This window comes from Ipomoea triloba, chromosome 1 (assembly GCF_003576645.1).
Source record: "Ipomoea triloba cultivar NCNSP0323 chromosome 1, ASM357664v1".
Taxonomy (NCBI): domain Eukaryota; kingdom Viridiplantae; phylum Streptophyta; class Magnoliopsida; order Solanales; family Convolvulaceae; genus Ipomoea; species Ipomoea triloba.
In genome coordinates this window covers 33,757,287-33,779,831 of record NC_044916.1, presented here as the reverse complement: position 1 = coordinate 33,779,831, position 22,545 = coordinate 33,757,287, and the positions used below count along the sequence as shown (strand labels likewise).

General features: G+C 36.3%; 3 protein-coding genes across 3 annotated transcripts; all 3 read left to right on the top strand.

The window, feature by feature from the left end:
- The first annotated feature begins 2,489 nt into the window (after positions 1–2,489).
- Positions 2,490–5,749, top strand: LOC116001870 (pentatricopeptide repeat-containing protein At5g62370-like). Its single transcript, XM_031241820.1, has one exon. It carries the CDS (start codon positions 2,733–2,735, stop codon positions 5,724–5,726), a length of 2,994 nt encoding a protein of 997 aa, XP_031097680.1. The 5' UTR covers positions 2,490–2,732; the 3' UTR covers positions 5,727–5,749.
- A 101-nt stretch (positions 5,750–5,850) lies between these two features.
- Positions 5,851–6,841, top strand: LOC116001881. The gene is made up of 2 exons (XM_031241830.1): positions 5,851–5,970; positions 6,256–6,841. The coding sequence occupies exons 1-2, from the start codon at positions 5,869–5,871 to the stop codon at positions 6,538–6,540; spliced, it is 387 nt and encodes a 128-aa protein (XP_031097690.1). The 5' UTR covers positions 5,851–5,868; the 3' UTR covers positions 6,541–6,841.
- A 2,135-nt stretch (positions 6,842–8,976) lies between these two features.
- Positions 8,977–22,535, top strand: LOC115998977. Its single transcript, XM_031238664.1, has 10 exons — positions 8,977–13,479; positions 14,340–14,538; positions 14,621–14,771; positions 14,907–15,000; positions 16,775–16,852; positions 17,944–18,031; positions 19,884–20,154; positions 20,235–20,277; positions 20,356–20,459; positions 21,793–22,535. The coding sequence occupies exons 1-10, from the start codon at positions 9,117–9,119 to the stop codon at positions 22,321–22,323; spliced, it is 5,922 nt and encodes a 1,973-aa protein (XP_031094524.1). The 5' UTR covers positions 8,977–9,116; the 3' UTR covers positions 22,324–22,535.
- The last annotated feature ends 10 nt before the right edge of the window (positions 22,536–22,545 follow it).

Below are 22,545 nucleotides of genomic sequence, written 5' to 3'. Positions count from 1 at the left end.
GATCTTAATCTCTGTCATGGGATTAGTTTCAATCTCTGATCTTGCCATTCTAAAAGTTTTGACTAAAACATTATTCTGATCCAATGCATCTTTAATATCTTGGACTATATCAGCATGTAATCTATTAGTAGAATCATCTTCTCTGCATATGCAAAATGGACAAACCAATAAAATATTATCATTCTATTAAAATGAAATCAATGAATACAACATTAGCTTGAAAGAATTCACTTACCCAAGTGCACGGAGTCGATTTTCTATCTCATTTTGAGTGTCATAAATATATAATTGTGCAAATTTGGGACGTGCACGTAATTCTGGAAGCAAGCTGCCCATTAAGTGAAAATTCTGCCCATGCAACCTAAATATGGGTGGACTATTTCCATTGTTAATAGTCTTATCAATTTTCCCACCCATGGAAGTAAAGCAAAACATATTGTTATAAGACCGAATATTTTGCAAAAAGTGGGTACTCTTAACATCGTTATTAAAAAATAATCTAAATATTGAGGTCGGTGGAGTTGAAGGCGGAGGCAACTTTATCTTCCCATGAGTACAACAAAGCGAATACTTGGGATTTCGATTACCCATAACCTTGTTTATTCTTTCTTCCAACCAAAACAAAGCACCACAATGGTCACATGCATATATTTGATCACCAAAGTCCAAGTAGGTACCTAAAAAAATAATAAAATTATGGTATAGAAAGGATTCATAGCTAAATTACTAATATCTATATACTAACCATTATGAATAGAGGCCATTGAAGTTGAAGTTGAAGTAGTAGTGGCATTTTCAAACTCAGGCATCAACAGACGATCACATGAACCCGAAGAATTACCTTTTTAAAACAAAAAGATTGATTAAAATTTTAAACTATACCAAGAATTAAAACTTAAAATGTATAAAAGATTGTAAGATAAAGTGTTGATCTTTAGATACTAACCATTATGAATAGAGCCCGTTGAATTTGAAGCAGTAGTGACATTTTCAAACTCAGGTATGAAAAGACTATTTACTTCCAAATTCGGTTGGCTAAAGGTGGGTTCCACAATGCATGAACCAGAGTTATTACCTTTTTATAAAGGATTAGAAATATAAATCATATTAAGAATTATAAAATTTAAATTGTAATAATGATGACTAACGATAATATTGGTAAATAATTTACCGTTGGTCAAATTAGCAAAGGGTATACGGATAATAGTTGAATTTGCACGTGTACTGTTAAGAGGAGTCTGCTGATATGTACTTGATTGAATATTAGTAGTTGCACGTATTTAAAAAAATCAATATCAATAAATAATATTCTCAAGAAAATGAGTTGACAAAATGATTGAACATATATTGACTAATGGTTTGATTTATAACCAAAGGAGAGAGGGAGACAAAGCATGCATACTTTTCCGAATTCCATCATCGGCAGCCATGGCTGAAGACGTCGCGGATTAACTGATTTCGTAAACTGACGCGAAAAAAGAGTGATTGTGAGAGGGAGGGTGATGGAATGCCACTAATTATTATGATAGGGAGAGATGGAGATGATGGAATGTTACTAATTATTATGATGCGAAGAGCTCTGAATGTTTTGGTGACCGGAAGATGTGGTGAGGGAACTGAAGGCAGTTACGGGGCGGGCCCACCCGTCTATGACGGTCAATATATGATCCTGGATTCATTACTAGTAACTGTACGTTTCTTCCAGACATAACTATACGTCTATAATAATAATTAATAACTACTATAATAAGATCCTTACTAACATATAAATATCCTTACGGATTTATGGCAATTCTTGTTTTTATATTTATACACACACATATAGACAAAAAATATCTATATGACAAAATATAAATAAAAAAGACACTCTTATCAAGTTGATCATATTATTGATTCAGTAGTCATAATATTTTAAGTTCGACTCTCAATATGAACGAGTAGCATAAACTTATTATTATTTATTATTGTCAAAGATCTTGTGGTCTAGTGGCATCCGATTTATACTTTCATATGGTAGGAAGTGGGTTCTCTCCTCATTGGAGACCGATACGTGAGTAGAGACCATTGGAATTGAAGATTAACCTTTTGAGAATAAAGATTAATCTAACAAAACTGAAATCACCTAATTAAAAAAAAAAAAAAACTAAAGACTAAAATTTAATAACATCACAACACTTACAATAGTAAAATGAATTTTGTTCAATATAAAATTTAAAAATACTTATAAACGTATATTATATTGATGTAATTAATGACATGAACTTTTTGTGTTGGGTTAAAATCTTAATAGAATTAGGTATATATCATTTGGTAGATTAAACTGCAATCCCTTGAAATTATGAAGACAAGTAGTTGAGCTGTTAAGTCCCAAAAAGATCATGCATGCATCTCCAATATTGTCTATACTTCCGAATTCCGATGATTATTTTTTCCCAAATATGAAATACCCACCCGTTTACCCAAATGCCACGTGATTATTCCCAATCGGGTAAATATTTGGGTTTAGGGCTTTAGCAAATAGCATCTACCATTTCCGGCGGCTTCCTCCCTCGCCATTTTTTGATTTGTTCCAGTTTGAATTTCTCTACTTTATAGGCGTGGGTTTACGCAATTCTCAATCTCACGTGCACACCCATTATTAGTAAAAAGTTTCAATTCACTTAACGGGTTTTTGAATTCATGAAATTCAAGTTTGGGTTTTTGCTTGATAATTCTCAGGCAGACTCCAAAGAATGGCCAAGTATAGATCCTTTCCACACAATCCACTTCAGCCATTGTTCTTTTCCCGCAAAATACCCTTCACTTCTTGCCCTTTACCTTTAGAATCTCCTCCACAATCTGCTACTGGAGCACTCCCAGATGGCCCAAGAGTCATGTGCTTTTCAGCATTAGAGCAGCTAATTCGATGGGGATTAGTGAATTCCGCACAGAAGCTTGTTCAGAGAATTATAAAGCATTCCTCATCGGTCCATGAAGCCGTTTCTGCTGTTGATTTTGCAGTTTCTAGGGGAGTCGAGCTCGATATCAAGAGTTATGATTTTCTTATCAGAAAACTTGCGACTTGTGGCAAAGCCAGGATGGCAGAGGCAGTTTATGTTGACTTCATTTTGAGCAGAGGAGTTGAGCCGGATCATTATTTATTGAATTCCATGGTTCTTTGTTATTCCAAGTTGGGTAAGTTGGAGGAAGCAAAGTCTCAATTTGATAGACTTGTTGCAATGGAAATTATGCCTTGCAGTGCAGCGTGCAGTGAAATTATTAGTGAGTTTTGTGCACAAAACCGAGTCCTGGAGGGATTTAATGTGTTTCTTGAAGTTTGTGATGCTGAATTTGTACTGAACCTCCGATGCTACAATGGGTTGGTGGATGGGTTGAGCTCAAGAGGGTACATAGATGAGGCACTTTGTGTGTATGGATTAATGTGTGATAAAGGAGTGCCACCCACTGTTCATTTGCTCAAAAAATTGGTTTTCATGCTTTGTCGGAGTGAGCGGGTTGAGGAGGCTGAGTTGTTAAGTTTGAACATGGAATCTTTTGGTTTCTTTCTTGATAAAGTCATGTACACGGCTCTTATCAATGGGTATTGCCTGAAACGAAGTATGAGGATGGCTATGAGATTGTTTTACAGAATGCTGAAAATGGGCTGCCAGCCAGATAATTATACATACAACACATTGATGCATGGTTTTTTGAACTTAGGCATGTTTGAAAAAATTCCTGTGTTGCATCACCATATGGAAGAGCTGGGGTTGAAGCTTAATGTTGTGAGTTACCAAATCATGATTAGCAAGTGTTGCAAGGTTTGTAAAGTTGATTGTGCATTGGCCCTGTTAAATAGTATGATACAGTGCAATTTAGCACCCACTGTATACTGTTACACGCCTTTACTTGCTGCACTTTATAAGGAAAATCGATTAGCAGAAGTTGATCAATTGTATAATCAGTTGTTTGATCATGGACTTCTTCCTGATGAAGTTCTCTTCTTCACTGTAGTAAAAAACCATGTAGAAGGACATGAGATTAATCTGGCTCATAATTTTGTGGCAGAAATTGCTAGAAATGGGTGTGGCATTGACCTCTCAGACATCTGTAGCACCAGTAGTAAATCTGCTGATGACATCATGCTTGAGACTGATCTTCTCCTGGAAGAAATTTTTTCACGAAACTCAGGTTTAGCTTGTGTTGCTTTTAATATATACATGATTGCACTGTGTTATGGAGGCAGACTTGAGGCTGCTTTGCTATGCATGGATAAAATGTCAAATCTTTCTCTTCAGCCTTCACTCCCAGCTTATAACTCCATGATTAGGTGTCTTTACCAGAAAGGACGAGGAGAGGATGCTAAATCCCTTGTTAAAGTAATGCAAGACCAAGGTCTAGTTCCAAGCATGTTAACATTCTTAATAATGGCGAATGAGCAATGTAAACAGGGTGACTTGCCATCAGCTATTGGGATTTTGGATAAACTAGAAGATAGTGGAATGAAGCCTAGTGTCGCTATATATGACTCTATAATAGGGCATTTGATTAGAGAGAAGAGAATACCGGAAGCATTAGAATTGTTTGCTAGAATGCGTGAGGCTGGAACTCTCCCTGATGAAACTATGTTTGTAACAATGATTAATGGTCTCTCAAAGAATGGACAAGCAATTGCAGCTCATGAACTCTTTGAGAAAATGTTGGAGTGTGGTATTCGACCAGGCTACCGGGCTTACACCGCACTTATAAATGGGTTTGTTAAGAAAAACATGATAGCAAAGGGGTGCCTATATCTTGATAGAATGTTAAAAGAGGGATTTATGCCCAATGCTGCTCTTTATACTGCTCTGATCAACCAATTCTTAAGGAAGGGAGAAATTGGATTTGTGCTTCAGTTAGTTGATTTGATGGAGAGAAGTCAGATTGAGCAAGATATGATAACCCATGTTGCATTGGTTAGTGGTGTTTGCAGAAATATCCGATACATTAGTAGGAAACGGCATGAATCACAAAGACAATTTGAGAAGGCAAAGTATATGCTTTACCATCTACTCTGCCAGTATACTAATTTTTCAAAAGGGAAAGATCTGAATTTTTTTTTCAGTTCAAGGAAAGAACTAAAAGTTTTTGCACTGAAATTGATCAACAAAGTGAATGAAACTAATTTTCTTCCGAACTTATACCTGCATAATGGCGTGATTGCTGGATATTGTTGGGCAAATAATATGCAAGGTGCGTATCATCATCTTGATATGATGATAAGAAAAGGATTGCTTCCCAATCATGTCACTTTTACTATTCTCATTGATGGGCATATTCAGAATGGTAAAATTGATCTTGCTGTTAATCTTTTCAATAAAATGAATGAACTTGGCTGTGTTCCTGATAATATAGTATACAACACAATGATAAGAGGCTTTTGTAAAGCTGGAAGACTTCTTGATGCATTATCAGTCTCAAACACTATGCTTAAGAAAGGGCTCTCCCCTTCTAAAGCATCATATGAAAATCTACTACAGTGTTTTTGTGCAAATAAGCTGACAGTCCATGCTCTCAAGATTCTTGAAGATATGCTTGCCCATGAATATATCCCTTGCGGATTTAATCTTAACTGGTTGGTTTGCATATTATGTGAAGAAAAGAAATGCAATGAAGCTTACATTGTGCAAACTCTAAAGTCAAGGAGAAGAATATTATCAAACAAAGTGTCAAAGGGACTCTTAGCTTTGCAACTGGGATATTGTTAAGCTATTGACTACAAGTTTGTGCAATTTGAAAAGCAGGGATTTCAATGACTAAATCAATCTGCTATCTCATGATTCACCCAAAAAAAAAATCTGCTATCTCACGGGAGATGATGAGTGTTTCAATATGATACATTAAGTATGGATGCTACAGTGGTCATTGGATGACAGTGCAATAAGCACTTTGGATTCTCCAGTTGATCTTGAAGGCTTTTATTTGATGAGGGGTTCTTCTCTTAAGTTGAAGGTATACATTTGTTGCTATTTAATTGATTTGCTAACTGCTTTGGACTAATTTTTCCTTAATATTTTCTGAAAATGGGATAGGTTATTATATATGCTTATTTACTCTTTCAACATGTTATTAATCACTTGCTTCCTTTTTGAAAGAAATATAATGAAAAACTAAGAGATAAGTTTTATATAAATCCACTGCACAAGCTAAAGCCTAAGAAGTATAAAAGTATTATATTCAATTCCCTCATCCATACTTCATTTGGTGGTGATGATAAGTTAGTACTTTGGGTTGCAGATTGTGAAGCTGCTCCAAGGCGATGTTGAAACAACAAAATGGGTGAGGTTGCAGGTGAATGGCTCAGAGGTCGGTTCCAATGCAAAGCTACCAGCGAATAGTATGGAAGGTGCCGACACATTGGATGATGACACATTTTCGCAGAATTCTAATATACAATCCCACCTCAACCTTGCATTGCTAGGGGTGGAAGAGGATTCTGTGTTGGTCAGCAGCATCGAGCAACATATCTCACTGGAGGACTATTTGCGAGGCAGGTGGAGCCGGTCTTCAAGCCTCGACTGACTGATTGAATGCATGGAAAAATAATCTCAAGTTTTAGATCGATAGTCCGTGATTTTTGTGTACATTTCATTTGTTTGTTTCCTTTTACCTATAGCTAAATTCCAGCTTCATTTTGGTTAATGCTGGGTGTTGGATGAGAGGTTGTTAGTGGTGTGCCCTCCTCCTTCCCTTCCCTTTCATGTGTTGTATGATTATTGTGAAATATATGTTCTGTTCAGTTGTCATCATAATTGAATTGAAACCAAGAACTGAAGTGTATTATACAAATTTGAAATAATAGAATAACAATCTTGAAATGTTCTGTTCATAGTAGTACTACTAGTCTATTACATAAATCCAAACAATTCTCATATAGACTAATGCAATAAAAATAAAATATACAAATGCCCATTCATTAAAAACACACATTAAATTAGAAACTAAGGCCATCAAACACGTAACAAAAACTTAGCAATAAACTCAACAACACGCCTTACTCTTGCCAATTCCAAGGGATATGTGCTTGAAGTCCATCCATAAGGACCTCCTACTATGGCATGTGAGAAAAAACTGAAAGCTAGAAGAACAAACACAATGCGGTTGAATGGATCCCTCAAGATGCCGTTCCTAGCATTACCAGCATGTCGCAAAATAATTCCCAAACTAACCTGCAATGCAAGAAATATATATATATTAATTATAGTTTATACATTCTGAAATTAATAAGTAATAGAATAATACTTAAAATAGTGGAATACCTGGGAAAGTGCGAAAGCCAGTAAAGATAGGAAGATCGTACCCCTCCTTCCAAAACGAGGGATGGCGTATAACGAAGAAATAGTGATAATAACAGATGCAAGTGCACCCCATACTACTAAAGCAGTAAATGGTAGGTCATTTGCCCCAAAATTAATAGATTCAAAGGCAAAAGGGACCAAGACTAGTGACCCTAGCCCTAAAAGTTGGGGAAGTATACCAAACCCTTATTTTATTAAGGAATGAGTTTTCTAATTAATGGGGTAATCAAATTTCATAGTAGTGTGTTATAGAAACCTATCAACCAAACAATAACAATGACTTTGATTATCATTCCTGATAGCTAAACTCATGAACCAAACACACCATAAATAGCGTTGGGGTTAGTGGTAATCCCAGTCAAAATGGTTAATAATATAAATTTGTAATCAAAGGTAGTAACTGTGAGTTATGGGTAGGGGTGTTAGGGAACATAGCTTTCGACAAGCTATTCGTGTTCGTGTTCGGCAAACGTTCATTTATTAACTTAAACAAACATTAACAAATAAAATTTAGAGCTCGGTTTATAAACGAACAAAGTCTGAACAGTGGTAAGCTCGTTCGCTAAGAGATCACGAACAAGCTTGTTTGTGTCCGTTTGATAATGTTCGTGAACAAGCTCGTTTATTGTTCGTTTAATAATATTCGTGAACAAACTCGCTTTGTGTTCGTTAATAATGTTCACAAGCATACACACACACATATATGTTCGTGAGCGTAGATTGCGTGTTGTTCACGAATAATGAATTGTGATTATGAACATATGCAGGTGTTTGGTTATTCATTATTCATGAACATCCATGAACATGTTCATGAACGTGATTGTTAACGTTCGCGAATTCGTGAACATGTATGCGAACGTTAACAAACACCAATGAACACTTAACAAACGAAAACGAACAGAATTTTTAAAACACTTAACAAACGAACACGAACACAAAAAGTCTAAAATTCTTAACAAACAAACATGAACACAAAAAGTCTAAAATTCTTAACAAACAAACATGAACAATCTCCGTTCGTTTATGTTCGGTTCGTTAACCGCCCTAGTTACTCGCTCAATATAGGGAGCAACCCAACTAATTTAAATCAATTAGGTTATTAATTTAAGGTTATAATAAAATATGTTTCAGACATTTTATTTGATATTTTCTCTTACAAAGCCCACTAGAAGAAATGGCAACATAATGGGACAATTTTTTTCTTCTTTTTAATATCATTGTTAATGTTAATTATTATTATGATGTAGGAATGTCTTAGTCCCTATATGCATTATTTGTTGAATCAATATTCTCACGAATTAAACATAGAATTGATATTGTTAATCAATTTAGCAGGAGATCAATTAGTTCGGCAGTTCGGCTCTAGGTACATTCAAAAAAGAATTAATATTGTTAATAATTTATTTTCATGAAATTTAAATTTAAATTATTGTCAAACAAATTATACGGAGTAATTGCAAATTTTTATTTTTATTTTTCTGGTTCATATTTGATTTTTTGTTTGGCGGGCTGTCACATGGGGCCTTCACGTGAGATTGAATGCGATTGACTTGTCATTTTGCGTTGACTAGGTGGAAAAAAAAGATGGGGGAGGTAATCGCAATTAAAAAATATTATGGAGGATACTTTTGCAATTTATATTTTTCAGATGAAAAAGGATGAGTTCTTCCCTGGGCAGGGCAGGGCAGAGCAGAGTTGTTGTCTTCTGAGTTGTGCTGCTGCTGAATAATTGTCTCCAGCTTGGATTTGCAGAGAAAGAGAAAACAGGAAGAAGGGTTTCGCAATTGGCTAATTAACGAAATGGATCCTTTCCATCACCACCACCAGAGGTACGTTCAACGCCCTCATCCTCCTCCTCCTCCTCCTCCGAACTTTCCCGATTCCCCCAATTGCTTTAACCACCGCCCGCCGCCGCCGCCGCCACCTCATCCAAATCTTCATCCACCACTGCCGCCACCTCGCCATTACCATCATCGCCTCCCTCCTCCACCCCCTCCCCGTCGCTTTTCCTTCCACCCCGAAAACCCCCAATTCTTCGATTTCGTTAAGAATCGCGATTCCCCACCAACACCCCACTCTATCCCAACTCTAGAGCCCTGGTCGGACCTATCCCCTAGGTTTCCGCCGCCTCAGCCTCTTCATCACCGCCAAACCCCTTTTTTGCTGCCCCTCAATGACCAGACTGATAATTCTAGGTTCATCAGAGATGATCGTGTTATTAAGAACAATGGATTCAGAGCTAACCGCTCTATCGCCAATCAAGAACCGCTATGGGGACGCAAAGATAGTGGCTTTGATGACGACGATGATGTTGATAAGTTCCGATTTAAATCGGGATTCCAGAGGCCATCAATCCAACATAGACTTGATATTAGGGATGACAGAGAGGAAGACCTAAGATGGGGCTATCGAGATGTTAATGATGTTCTAGACTCCTCGTCTAGGAGGTTGTCCTTAGATAATAGTAGCTATGGTTATGATCAGAGGAGGTTTAGCAATAGGGTGAGAGAGGGTGTAGAAGAATATCGTAGGTCACCCAGGAACAAGTATATGCAGAAAAAGAGTGCACCGCTTAGGATACAATTAGGAAAGACTAATAATAGGATTAGATACCAGGACCGCCATTACTCAAGAGGGTTTGTTGATAATTCAAGTTTAGCTGGTTCGAGGGGAAAGGAGAAAGATGGTAATGCACGGGCAGGTAAAAGAGTTGAGGAGAGGGAGAGCAGTCCTGTGGAGCTTGATGTTTCATTTAAATCTAATGCACTTGTGGCAAAGCCTATTGTGGCTCCATCCAGTCCAGCAGTTGAATCTGATAAAAATCTTACACCTAGAGTTCCTAAGGCTAGGAAACTTAGGATGTCTGGCTCACCGCCTACCAAGTGGAGTGAAGATTTTGGCAAATGTGAAAATTCAGCAAATGGGTCAGATTGTCCATTGAATTATGAGAAACGTTCAAGGGAATTGGAGGATAATGTTTCTGGCACTGAGAAGGCATCTACTAGTGTCAACAATGCCTGCATTCCTATGAAGAATACGGTTTTGGATCGGGGTACGAATGCTATTGGAAATGATGGAAGTCCTCTGAGAAAAATTAGGCACAAGAAGAAAGTTATGACCTCTGTCATGGAGAAAACCGGTTTGTTGCAGAAAGAGTCTGGGGTTAATCCTGTTAGTGCAAATAGATCTTCAAACAATCCGTCATCAGTCTCTCAACTGGATGATGATACCATACATGAAGAGGAGAGAGTTGTATCTCATGGTATGAATGAAGTGCAGGATTTTGATTTGGTGCATTCTTCTAATGAAGAACTAGTTACTAACAAGATTCATGAATCTTCGGAGCCTGTTGTCTCTGCTAGAGATGATTCTAGTAGGCCTTTTAACTCCAAGAGAAAAAGGGCCTGTTTGTCTGTAATCGCTGTTTCTGAAAGCCAAGTGGACACTAAGATTAGTGAACATGCTCATCCAGAAAGCAGATCACTTGATAACTATCCTCTGTTCAATTCTAAGACAAGTATAGTTGAACCACATAAGAGCCCTACTGGCTCCAGCATTGATAAGGAACATGATTATGAAGAGAAGCCTTGTCAGAATGCTGATTTGATGATTGAAACCAATCTTGTTCAAGAATCTACTGGGCATATGCTTTCAATGGAAAACAATGGCTGTGCTCACATCTCAAGCTCTGAGGAAACCATGATTCATAAGGATGGCATGAACGTACTGTCCTTAACTGCAGATGCATGTGCAGCTTCAGAGTCTCTTCAGAGATTTTCTAAAAGTCCAGAAAATGTTCTTGATGTGGGATATCTGCATGCAGGTTCTGAGCAATTCTTTGTCAATAGTTTGACTATTCCTCATACAGATGGTATAAGCAAAGAGCCTCCAGATAGTTTTTTCTTGGTCAGAGATGTTAGTAATGCCTGTTCATTGAGTGCTGAGAAAACAATAGTTCATCAAGGCTTGTCAAGTGTGAGTTGCTCCAACCCTTGTTCCAGTACCAGCACAAATTCTAATGTTAGTGGTCCTTGTACTGGGATTATAAGTGTTTCTCAGAGCTTTTTTCCCAATGATATTATTAGAAAATCAGGTGCTGATGGTGACATAGCATCTCTTGATATAGGCCGTTGTAATGTTTCTCCACTACCTTCGATTGGTGTTGAAGATTGTCATGACCTGTGCTTGGGTAGGGAATATTCACTTGAGGCTAACAGGAAGAGGAAAGCAAGGGATATTCAGTTGAACTTCTCCAGTCCGAGGACAAGTGACACACCCATAAATTTATGCAGTCCTCTAGACTTGAGTAAGGGAATGAATTGTGTCGAGGAAGACAAAGTTACAGCTCCTGAAAATGCAGACAACTCTTCATATAGAGGCCAGTTACATGAAGGATCTTCAAGGAATGACATTTCAGTACGAGGGGATCTTGGAACTGGTTCATATGTTACTACTCCCAAGAATCTAAAGAAAAGGAAGTGCTCCTCCCCTGCATTGGGTCACACTATTCTTTCTGAAACTTTTGAGGGACTTGATGAAGTTAATATGCCAGAACCACCAACAGAAGAGCTTTCCATTGGAGACAATGCTATTACATGCACTGTGTCTCAAGTAGAAAATTGTTGTGCTGCTCTGTCACCGTGTATCCAACCAATGATCACATTGCATGATAATAGCACTAATCGAGGATCATTTTTGGGTGAATCCGATGGAGATGGATTTTTGGGGTACTTGTCAAAACTTGAGCAGGTGCCATCTTTCCCCTCTGATATGGGAGCTGGTGAAAAGGAATCTACTTCAGTTGTGTCCAAGGGCAACAATCAGGATGGTCCTCTGGGTATGGCAACCAAGATATGTGAGGAAAAGTTTACCTCTTCTATGGATGATATGGTGCCGACTGAAGGAGATGGTGAATGCCACAATGGTTTATCTACTTCAAATTTCAGTGATGAAATGACAGGTCCTATTCCTGATGCTTCAACTATTAAGTCATCACCGTTTCAAGTATCCAATGAAGTTGATTCTGAGGTAGACCCAACTGATAATGAGCTGATTGTTTCTTCTGGCGATATATTATCTTTTTCTGTGAAAACATCCTCAGACAATTCTAAAGTTGATGGTTATGCAGTTAATGCAATTAGTTCAAATCATCCTATGAAAATAACTGCATCACCTTCACCCCCAGAGAGTTATAAACCATCAACAGTTTCCATTTCATCATCACAGCCAGACACTTTTAAACCACCCCAAAGTTTGAAATCTGTGCCAAGTAAATCAATTTTGAGTAAGAACAAGATGAGCCCTGTTCTCCCCAGGGGTTACTCTGGCAGTTCATCAGTAAGTTTTATCACTTCAAGGAAAGCTGCCCTACCCACCCATGTTGCAAAACCACGAACATGGCATCGAACTGGTAATTCCTCTTCTGTCACAGGTTCGGTGTCTATAGTCAGCTCCATTCCTCCACGGAGTCAGTCACCAAATGACACTATGAACATCCGTAATTCTTACATTCGCAAGGGTAATAGTCTTGTAAGAAATCTTTTAAACACTGGTACTGTGGCACATGGATATCATGCTTCAAGTTCCTCTGTTTATAGACTGAACTCCTCAAGTATAAAGGATGGTAAGAAGTTCAAAAGTGATAATGTGGTGGACACTTCTGATCCATCAAGTTGCACAAAAACTTCTGGATCAAATACTCTTTCTCAGAGGCTCAACTGCAAGCCATTAAATTGCACTAGTAACAACTTAGGCAATCCAACGCCTTTGCCAGTAGCTGATCAGTCTGGAAGTGGTAGCCTTGGTAGGGAATTGGATGGGTTGGAATTGACAGCAGTAATGAGTGTGCAAAAGTGTTCTGAGGATGCTGCCAAATCTTTTCAATGTCTAGCTGATTCAGTCAACAAATTAGAAATCCAGAACACATCAGATGAAGGCAATTCAAGAAAGAAGCTGCTATATTTGAAGCGAAGATCAAATCAACTAGTTGCAGCTCCAGATACTACCCCAACGTCATCATCTGATGGCTATTATAAAAGGAGAAAAAATCAGCTGGTTCGGACAATAACAGAAAACCATGTCAAACAAGGAGCTGCTGTCGTTGATGATGGCTTGAACTCAGAGAGGCAGGTTGCTGAGAAGGCTATTACCAAGAAGCAGACTGGTAGGAATGTGTTCACCAAAAACTACTTATTATATTATTTGATCTCAATTATTCTTAAATTTAATTTTCTGGCAACACATACACATGCTATTCCCTATAGACCCTTTCTCTTTCATTGTACGAATTTTATGGTTATGTTTGTGGTTTTCCTGGTTTGGTGACTTTTTTTGCAGCTGATGCATGTAACTGAAGACCAATAAAGCTGATAACAATTTGATTGAAACATGTACATATTGTTTGAAATAACACTGATTATTGATTCATATCAAGTCAATTCTATTCCACATGCAGAAAAGAAAGTATAACTTGCATGCTTTATTGATTTTTGGTTTTGTACACAGTATACCTGGCTGGTTGTACCAATTTTTTGTTTATGTGACTTGGCTTGTTGAACACTGGTAGAGCTGATAAGAGTTTGATTTAAACATGTTCCTGATGCTTCAAATAACACTCATGCTGTGATGCATATCAAATCAATTCATATTCTTGACTCAATTCTATCTCACATCATCACATGCAGAAAAGAAACTGGTGTTCTTCCTCATTGCTTCCAGAAATTGTATTTTGACAAAATAACAGTTAGTTTAGTTGCAAGTTAGTTTAAAATAAGGGGATTTCATATTAAAATTGAAATGTATTCTTTATACTTTATAGTCGAGGGAAGAAGGTAGGTTAAAATCTTAACTATGGACTCCATGAGTACCGAAGGTGTTTGTTGACTAATCAATGTTTTCATTATACGTCTAAGCCAGAGTTTTTTTCTTCTAAATTCTAACTTGGTATCTTTTTATAACTTGGTACGTATCGAAAAAGTATCAATTGATGTGATCAGCATAGTTTAATGGAATTCTTTTGTGCAGTTTTACCAAATGTACATAACCGTTCAAAGTTCTCTTTGGTATGGACATTAAATGGTACGAAATCATCAAGGGAAGATGGTAGTTCTTTTAATCATAAAGTCCGGCCCTACATGTTTCCATGGAAAAGAGCTACAAATTTGAGGAGTTTTGTCCAAAGCTTAGGTTCAATTCCAAATGATCATTCTATATCTACCATCAGGTTGGAAGAATATCAAGTTTTGCTTTATTCTGTTTCTTGTCTTAGAGATTGTTTTAAATTTATAGCATATTTTCTATTTTAGGCAAAAGCTACTGTTCTCAAGAAAGAGAGATACTGTCTACACCAGATCGGCCTATGGGCTCTCTCTGCGAAGGTCCCAAGTATTGAGTGTTTGTGGCGCTAGCTTGAAGTGGTCAAAATCTATTGAGAGAAACTCAAGAAAAGCTAATCAGGTTTGCTAGCAGCATTCTCCAGGCTTTTGTGTCTGGGTGTGTGTGTAACTGTCTATAGGGTTGCAGAGTTCAAATACAGTTGTCTGCTTCTAGTTGCTTAAAACTCAAGTTGTACATTAAAAAAATTATCTACAGGAAGCTACACTAGCAGTTGCTGCTGCAGAGAAGAGGAAAAGGGGACAAAACAGTATTGCCCCTTCTAATTCGAATCGAAGAAATAATGTTTCTCGTAAGTGTTATAGTGTTATGCTTCTCCCAGGTAGGCGTGTCCTTAATCCTGCCGTGGCATGTGCATTTATATATAATGGTCAGAAACATCTTTTTAGATATTTGAAAATCTTGGTCTATGCACTTCCATATTTGCTTCTCTTTTCCAGTTCCTTATTTAATGAGCATTATCTAGATGTGTCGATTNTAACTGAAGACCAATAAAGCTGATAACAATTTGATTGAAACATGTACATATTGTTTGAAATAACACTGATTATTGATTCATATCAAGTCAATTCTATTCCACATGCAGAAAAGAAAGTATAACTTGCATGCTTTATTGATTTTTGGTTTTGTACACAGTATACCTGGCTGGTTGTACCAATTTTTTGTTTATGTGACTTGGCTTGTTGAACACTGGTAGAGCTGATAAGAGTTTGATTTAAACATGTTCCTGATGCTTCAAATAACACTCATGCTGTGATGCATATCAAATCAATTCATATTCTTGACTCAATTCTATCTCACATCATCACATGCAGAAAAGAAACTGGTGTTCTTCCTCATTGCTTCCAGAAATTGTATTTTGACAAAATAACAGTTAGTTTAGTTGCAAGTTAGTTTAAAATAAGGGGATTTCATATTAAAATTGAAATGTATTCTTTATACTTTATAGTCGAGGGAAGAAGGTAGGTTAAAATCTTAACTATGGACTCCATGAGTACCGAAGGTGTTTGTTGACTAATCAATGTTTTCATTATACGTCTAAGCCAGAGTTTTTTTCTTCTAAATTCTAACTTGGTATCTTTTTATAACTTGGTACGTATCGAAAAAGTATCAATTGATGTGATCAGCATAGTTTAATGGAATTCTTTTGTGCAGTTTTACCAAATGTACATAACCGTTCAAAGTTCTCTTTGGTATGGACATTAAATGGTACGAAATCATCAAGGGAAGATGGTAGTTCTTTTAATCATAAAGTCCGGCCCTACATGTTTCCATGGAAAAGAGCTACAAATTTGAGGAGTTTTGTCCAAAGCTTAGGTTCAATTCCAAATGATCATTCTATATCTACCATCAGGTTGGAAGAATATCAAGTTTTGCTTTATTCTGTTTCTTGTCTTAGAGATTGTTTTAAATTTATAGCATATTTTCTATTTTAGGCAAAAGCTACTGTTCTCAAGAAAGAGAGATACTGTCTACACCAGATCGGCCTATGGGCTCTCTCTGCGAAGGTCCCAAGTATTGAGTGTTTGTGGCGCTAGCTTGAAGTGGTCAAAATCTATTGAGAGAAACTCAAGAAAAGCTAATCAGGTTTGCTAGCAGCATTCTCCAGGCTTTTGTGTCTGGGTGTGTGTGTAACTGTCTATAGGGTTGCAGAGTTCAAATACAGTTGTCTGCTTCTAGTTGCTTAAAACTCAAGTTGTACATTAAAAAAATTATCTACAGGAAGCTACACTAGCAGTTGCTGCTGCAGAGAAGAGGAAAAGGGGACAAAACAGTATTGCCCCTTCTAATTCGAATCGAAGAAATAATGTTTCTCGTAAGTGTTATAGTGTTATGCTTCTCCCAGGTAGGCGTGTCCTTAATCCTGCCGTGGCATGTGCATTTATATATAATGGTCAGAAACATCTTTTTAGATATTTGAAAATCTTGGTCTATGCACTTCCATATTTGCTTCTCTTTTCCAGTTCCTTATTTAATGAGCATTATCTAGATGTTCTCTTTTCCAGTTCCTTATTTAATGAGCATTATCTAGATGTGTCGATTATGATATCTGTACTATTTTACAGGAGAGAGGATTTTCCGTATTGGTTCAGAACGCTACAAAATGGATCCAACGGGGAAAACACTTCAGAGGATCTCAAGTGGTCTGATCCTGATTTACTGAATATGCTTTTTATCTCCTTTTCTCTTTTACATTATGAAGTACTTCACAGCATGAGAAGTCATATAAATTTCTTATTCTTTTTTTGTTTTGTTTTGTTTTTTTTTTGTTTGTTTTTGTTTTGTTTTGTTTTGTGTTTTTTTTTTTAATAATTCTATTTAGGTGTTATGTGACCCCACATATGACATTTATTTAGTTGGCTGGTTAGGCTTTATGCAGTAAGAATTAAATTGACTGATGCATAAGTGAATAACTGCTGAAGTCTTTTTATGTAGGTTTTTCAAAATATTGTAGCCAAAATCTTTCATGATATATATTTATGTTCAATTAGTAGGCCATTGCTATTTTATGCATTGGATTAATTATCTACAGAGGAGCTTCATCATATTCTTTCCAATTTTCCTAAGCTTGTTACGATTTTAGGGTGCTTTGAAATGATGAAATCTGTCTGTTATATTTAAACTTTGTATCAAGCATGTAGAGCCTATAAACATAGAGCTTCATTATATCCTCTCCAATTTACTTGAGCCTATTACTATTTTAGGTGTTTCAAAATGGTTGAACTCAATTTAGTGTAACTGTGATTTATAATAAATTCATGGAATTCATCAAGAATGGAATTGCATTCCTCTATTGGGTGTCTCCTAAAAACCTCAGAATAGGATTCTGGATCCCCTCTTCCCCTTTGCAATAGCTATTCTTTGGTCTGAAGGAATTGACCAAAATGTTAATGGAGAAGTACCCCCCAGATACAATCCTTTTACCCTATAAATGAAGAATAGTACACACACACACACACAAAAATACTAGGTGTGACATCAGAATACAAACACTAATACCTCGATTCCTCTAAAAAAGTTGAATTGAATAGGAAATATTTAAAGCTTTTCATGCCCTTGCTGATTTTCTTCTAATTTCTGTTTTGTCTAATTCTTATCAAATTCTATTGTTGTTTCTTTCCTTTCTTTACGCTGATATAATGAAACAAAAATAAAAATTGTAGAAATTTCCAAAATTGAGTATTCTTTGATGTTGAACTTGCTTCCACAACTTCTTTCCATGCTACATTTACAGATGAGGAACCAGCAGAGGATGTTCCCCAATCTGAGAGTAATGCAAAGACATCTTATATTCCAAGGAGATTACTGATTGGTAATGATGAGTAAGTATGCCTAGATACTTCACCTCATACGTCTAGTGCTGATTTCGTCAAAATTTTGGTATAGGCTGTATGTGTGTGCGTGCATGCATTTAACTTGTCAAAGCCATGTCTGATTTATAAAACATAATAGTTAAATAACTTAAATTTAAAAAGAAAAAGTATTTGTACATAAGAATTGCTCTTNCTTCTCTTTTCCAGTTCCTTATTTAATGAGCATTATCTAGATGTGTCGATTATGATATCTGTACTATTTTACAGGAGAGAGGATTTTCCGTATTGGTTCAGAACGCTACAAAATGGATCCAACGGGGAAAACACTTCAGAGGATCTCAAGTGGTCTGATCCTGATTTACTGAATATGCTTTTTATCTCCTTTTCTCTTTTACATTATGAAGTACTTCACAGCATGAGAAGTCATATAAATTTCTTATTCTTTTTTTGTTTTGTTTTGTTTTTTTTTTGTTTGTTTTTGTTTTGTTTTGTTTTGTGTTTTTTTTTTTAATAATTCTATTTAGGTGTTATGTGACCCCACATATGACATTTATTTAGTTGGCTGGTTAGGCTTTATGCAGTAAGAATTAAATTGACTGATGCATAAGTGAATAACTGCTGAAGTCTTTTTATGTAGGTTTTTCAAAATATTGTAGCCAAAATCTTTCATGATATATATTTATGTTCAATTAGTAGGCCATTGCTATTTTATGCATTGGATTAATTATCTACAGAGGAGCTTCATCATATTCTTTCCAATTTTCCTAAGCTTGTTACGATTTTAGGGTGCTTTGAAATGATGAAATCTGTCTGTTATATTTAAACTTTGTATCAAGCATGTAGAGCCTATAAACATAGAGCTTCATTATATCCTCTCCAATTTACTTGAGCCTATTACTATTTTAGGTGTTTCAAAATGGTTGAACTCAATTTAGTGTAACTGTGATTTATAATAAATTCATGGAATTCATCAAGAATGGAATTGCATTCCTCTATTGGGTGTCTCCTAAAAACCTCAGAATAGGATTCTGGATCCCCTCTTCCCCTTTGCAATAGCTATTCTTTGGTCTGAAGGAATTGACCAAAATGTTAATGGAGAAGTACCCCCCAGATACAATCCTTTTACCCTATAAATGAAGAATAGTACACACACACACACACAAAAATACTAGGTGTGACATCAGAATACAAACACTAATACCTCGATTCCTCTAAAAAAGTTGAATTGAATAGGAAATATTTAAAGCTTTTCATGCCCTTGCTGATTTTCTTCTAATTTCTGTTTTGTCTAATTCTTATCAAATTCTATTGTTGTTTCTTTCCTTTCTTTACGCTGATATAATGAAACAAAAATAAAAATTGTAGAAATTTCCAAAATTGAGTATTCTTTGATGTTGAACTTGCTTCCACAACTTCTTTCCATGCTACATTTACAGATGAGGAACCAGCAGAGGATGTTCCCCAATCTGAGAGTAATGCAAAGACATCTTATATTCCAAGGAGATTACTGATTGGTAATGATGAGTAAGTATGCCTAGATACTTCACCTCATACGTCTAGTGCTGATTTCGTCAAAATTTTGGTATAGGCTGTATGTGTGTGCGTGCATGCATTTAACTTGTCAAAGCCATGTCTGATTTATAAAACATAATAGTTAAATAACTTAAATTTAAAAAGAAAAAGTATTTGTACATAAGAATTGCTCTTATGCACCTCCCAGCATTATTTTATTTGCAATTGTCATTCTATTTGAATGGTAAGTTCCAGTAAAAATAACTGAGGTGAAAGATTAACCATGTTGTCTGGAATGTGTTGATCTTTGCCTTGGATTGGTTTTTATGTTCCTTGAATGTTTTCATAGATATGTGCGCATTGGCAATGGCAATAAGTTGGTCAGAAATCCAAAAAGAAGAGTCCGCATCCTGGCAAACCAGAAAGTCCGATGGAGTTTGCACACTGCTAGGTTGCGGTTGGCCAAGAAGAAGAAGTATTGCCAGTTTTTCACTAGGTTTGGCAAATGTAACAAGGATAATGGGAAATGTCCTTACATCCATGATCCCTCTAAAATCGCAGTCTGCACCAAATTTCTTAGTGGGTCATGCTCCAATCTTGATTGCAAATTGACTCACAAGGTATTATCATTATTATTATTATTATGATGATGTTGATGATGATGTTTTAAAAGCTTTTTCCCATGCTGTTCCATGCATAGGTCATTCCTGAGAGAATGCAAGATTGCTCATATTTTTTGCAAGGTAGGCATTGCAGTATTAAATTTTGGAATGAATCAATAAGGTTATACTGTGCAATGTACTAATGAGTGTTTTTGACAGGATTATGCTCTAATGAGAGTTGTCCTTATAGACATGTAAATGTGAATCCAAATTCATCTGTTTGTGAAGGTTTTCTCAGGGGTTACTGTTCTGATGGAAATGAGGTATTCTGTTTAGTTTTATGTTTCCACCTACTCTAGAGGTCAAGAATTGACCTCTACATAATCTTGAATCATGGTCAATTTATCAGTTTAGGTATTCATAGTGGACAGAGAGGACAGTAAGAGGAGAGAAGGAGATGCAAGGAACATTGTGAGAGAACAATACTATAGTTGATTTCAAGTTGCCCTATTACATGAAGGGCGCCTGTTTGGGAAACACCTTTAGCTTTTTGAAGGACTTTTAACTGTTTAACTAGGTCTTAAAGTGAAATTCTATGTTTGGTGAAGGGACTAATTAAAAAAAAAAAAAAAAGAAAAGAAAAGAAAAGAAAATTAACTAACTAACTAGAGAAGCTTTTTTAATTGAGTTTTTGGAGAGCAAAAAAATAGGACAACACTACCGCTTCATATATATTTTAAATATAAGCTATATATAAATAAATACACACCCCTGTATTTAAATGTATTTTTATAAAATAAGCATCGAAAGATCTAAAACTGTTCTTGGAAAAAAGTACTTAAAAGCAATAAAAATTATTCATATACTTCTGTGTGATTTTATAAATTCAAGCAATTAGCTAATACTAACCATTAATTTTACCAAATATCTTTCTAGGAAAGAGCTAATTATGCTATCAACTAATACAATTAGTTAAGAGCTAACAGTTAGCCCCAACCTCTGCCAAACATGCTCATAGAAATAGGCCAAAGGAAACTAAAAAGACATTACTATTGAAATACTAGAATTAACAAGTAAAATAGTTTTAGCATGTGCTACCATCTTGTTGTGGCCTAATAAAGCATATAGATTGCCTTGTTGCCTTTATAGTCCTTTGTTATTGGCTTTCCATCCCCTATATATGTGTATATACCTGCATGTGAATGTATTAGATTCTTATACAAGTGTGCGCACTATATATATGCCTGCATGTGTGACTGCGTGCGGATATGTATTATATTAATATATTCTTGTTACAACAGTATACATTTTGAGTTGGATATACTAACAATGAGTTGCATTAGTAATATTCAGTTTTACTTAGATATGTTGGTTTTTTAGTCTTTCTTCCTAGTATATTTTGTTTGTTCAAATAATTCATTTCAATTTCTAGGACACTTCATCTGGGTCTCCCTCTGCCTCTTCTGCCAGGCTCCATATGTTCTTCTCTCTCCCCTCTCCCTCCATCTGGATCACTTTTTTTGTGTATACATGTTTGTTGTACTAGTACTATACATTGTGTACGTGTGTGTTTGTGTATGATGTATCCATATACAGAAACACACAAACTCACTAATATTATAACTCGTGAAATGGATTGTGTGTCTAAACTTGCAGTGCCGGAAGAAACACACATATGTCTGCCCTGATTTTGAAGCAACTGGGAATTGCCCTCAAGGTTCAAAGTGCAAGCTTCACCATCCAAAAAACAAAAGGAAGGGAATAAGACGGGAGGGAGCATTAGCTTGTAATGAAAAGAAGAATGATCGAGGTCGTTATTTTGGTTCTCCGCATATTGATATCAGTGAGTGCATACGCGCTGTATCAGAGGATAAGTCCTCCGACGAGGACTTTTTCTTTAAAGAAGGCAGGTTTGTTGACTTTATTAGCTTAGATGCCAATGTTGAAGAGCAGCAGATAATTGATCAGAGTAGTGTGGAAAGATGTGAGGAGGGTGGCCCTTTGCATTTGCAAATTGCTGCTGCTGCTGCTGATTTTGATGAACTGATCAAACCCATTCGGCTAATAAACCGGAACAGAACTGTAGATTCTTCATCCATGGGCACTGACAGCCCTAGTGAGATGAGCACAAGTTATGATGTTTCAGAAGAGTCCCATTCCCATTGTTGTAAGAATGAGTTGTTGTAGTTAAGTAGTGGCAGAACAAAACAATTTTTGTAGGTAGTAGGTAATAATAGGTAGTAGGCTTAGCTCATTATACTTTAGTTGGGGTTAGGTTGTAGGAGGAGAGGATTAGGCAGGCAAAGTTTTAGTTTACATTGTCATTTGAATTGAATTGTAGAAAGCAATACAAATTTGTAGTATTTCTGCTTGCTTATCTATCTTCCAGCTTGTGTTTCTTTGAATCTT

Excerpts from the sequence above, each read along its gene's own strand:
- LOC116001870 (XM_031241820.1), top strand. The coding sequence starts at position 2,733 with ATGGCCAAGTATAGATCCTTTCCACACAATCCACTTCAGCCATTGTTC.
- LOC116001881 (XM_031241830.1), top strand. The coding sequence starts at position 5,869 with ATGCTACAGTGGTCATTGGATGACAGTGCAATAAGCACTTTGGATTCT. Across the intron at positions 5,971-6,255 it reads GTTCTTCTCTTAAGTTGAAG|ATTGTGAAGCTGCTCCAAGG; the intron begins GTATACATTTGT and ends TTTGGGTTGCAG.
- LOC115998977 (XM_031238664.1), top strand. The coding sequence starts at position 9,117 with ATGGATCCTTTCCATCACCACCACCAGAGGTACGTTCAACGCCCTCAT. Across the intron at positions 16,853-17,943 it reads ACTTCAGAGGATCTCAAGTG|ATGAGGAACCAGCAGAGGAT; the intron begins GTCTGATCCTGA and ends CTACATTTACAG. Across the intron at positions 18,032-19,883 it reads TTACTGATTGGTAATGATGA|ATATGTGCGCATTGGCAATG; the intron begins GTAAGTATGCCT and ends ATGTTTTCATAG.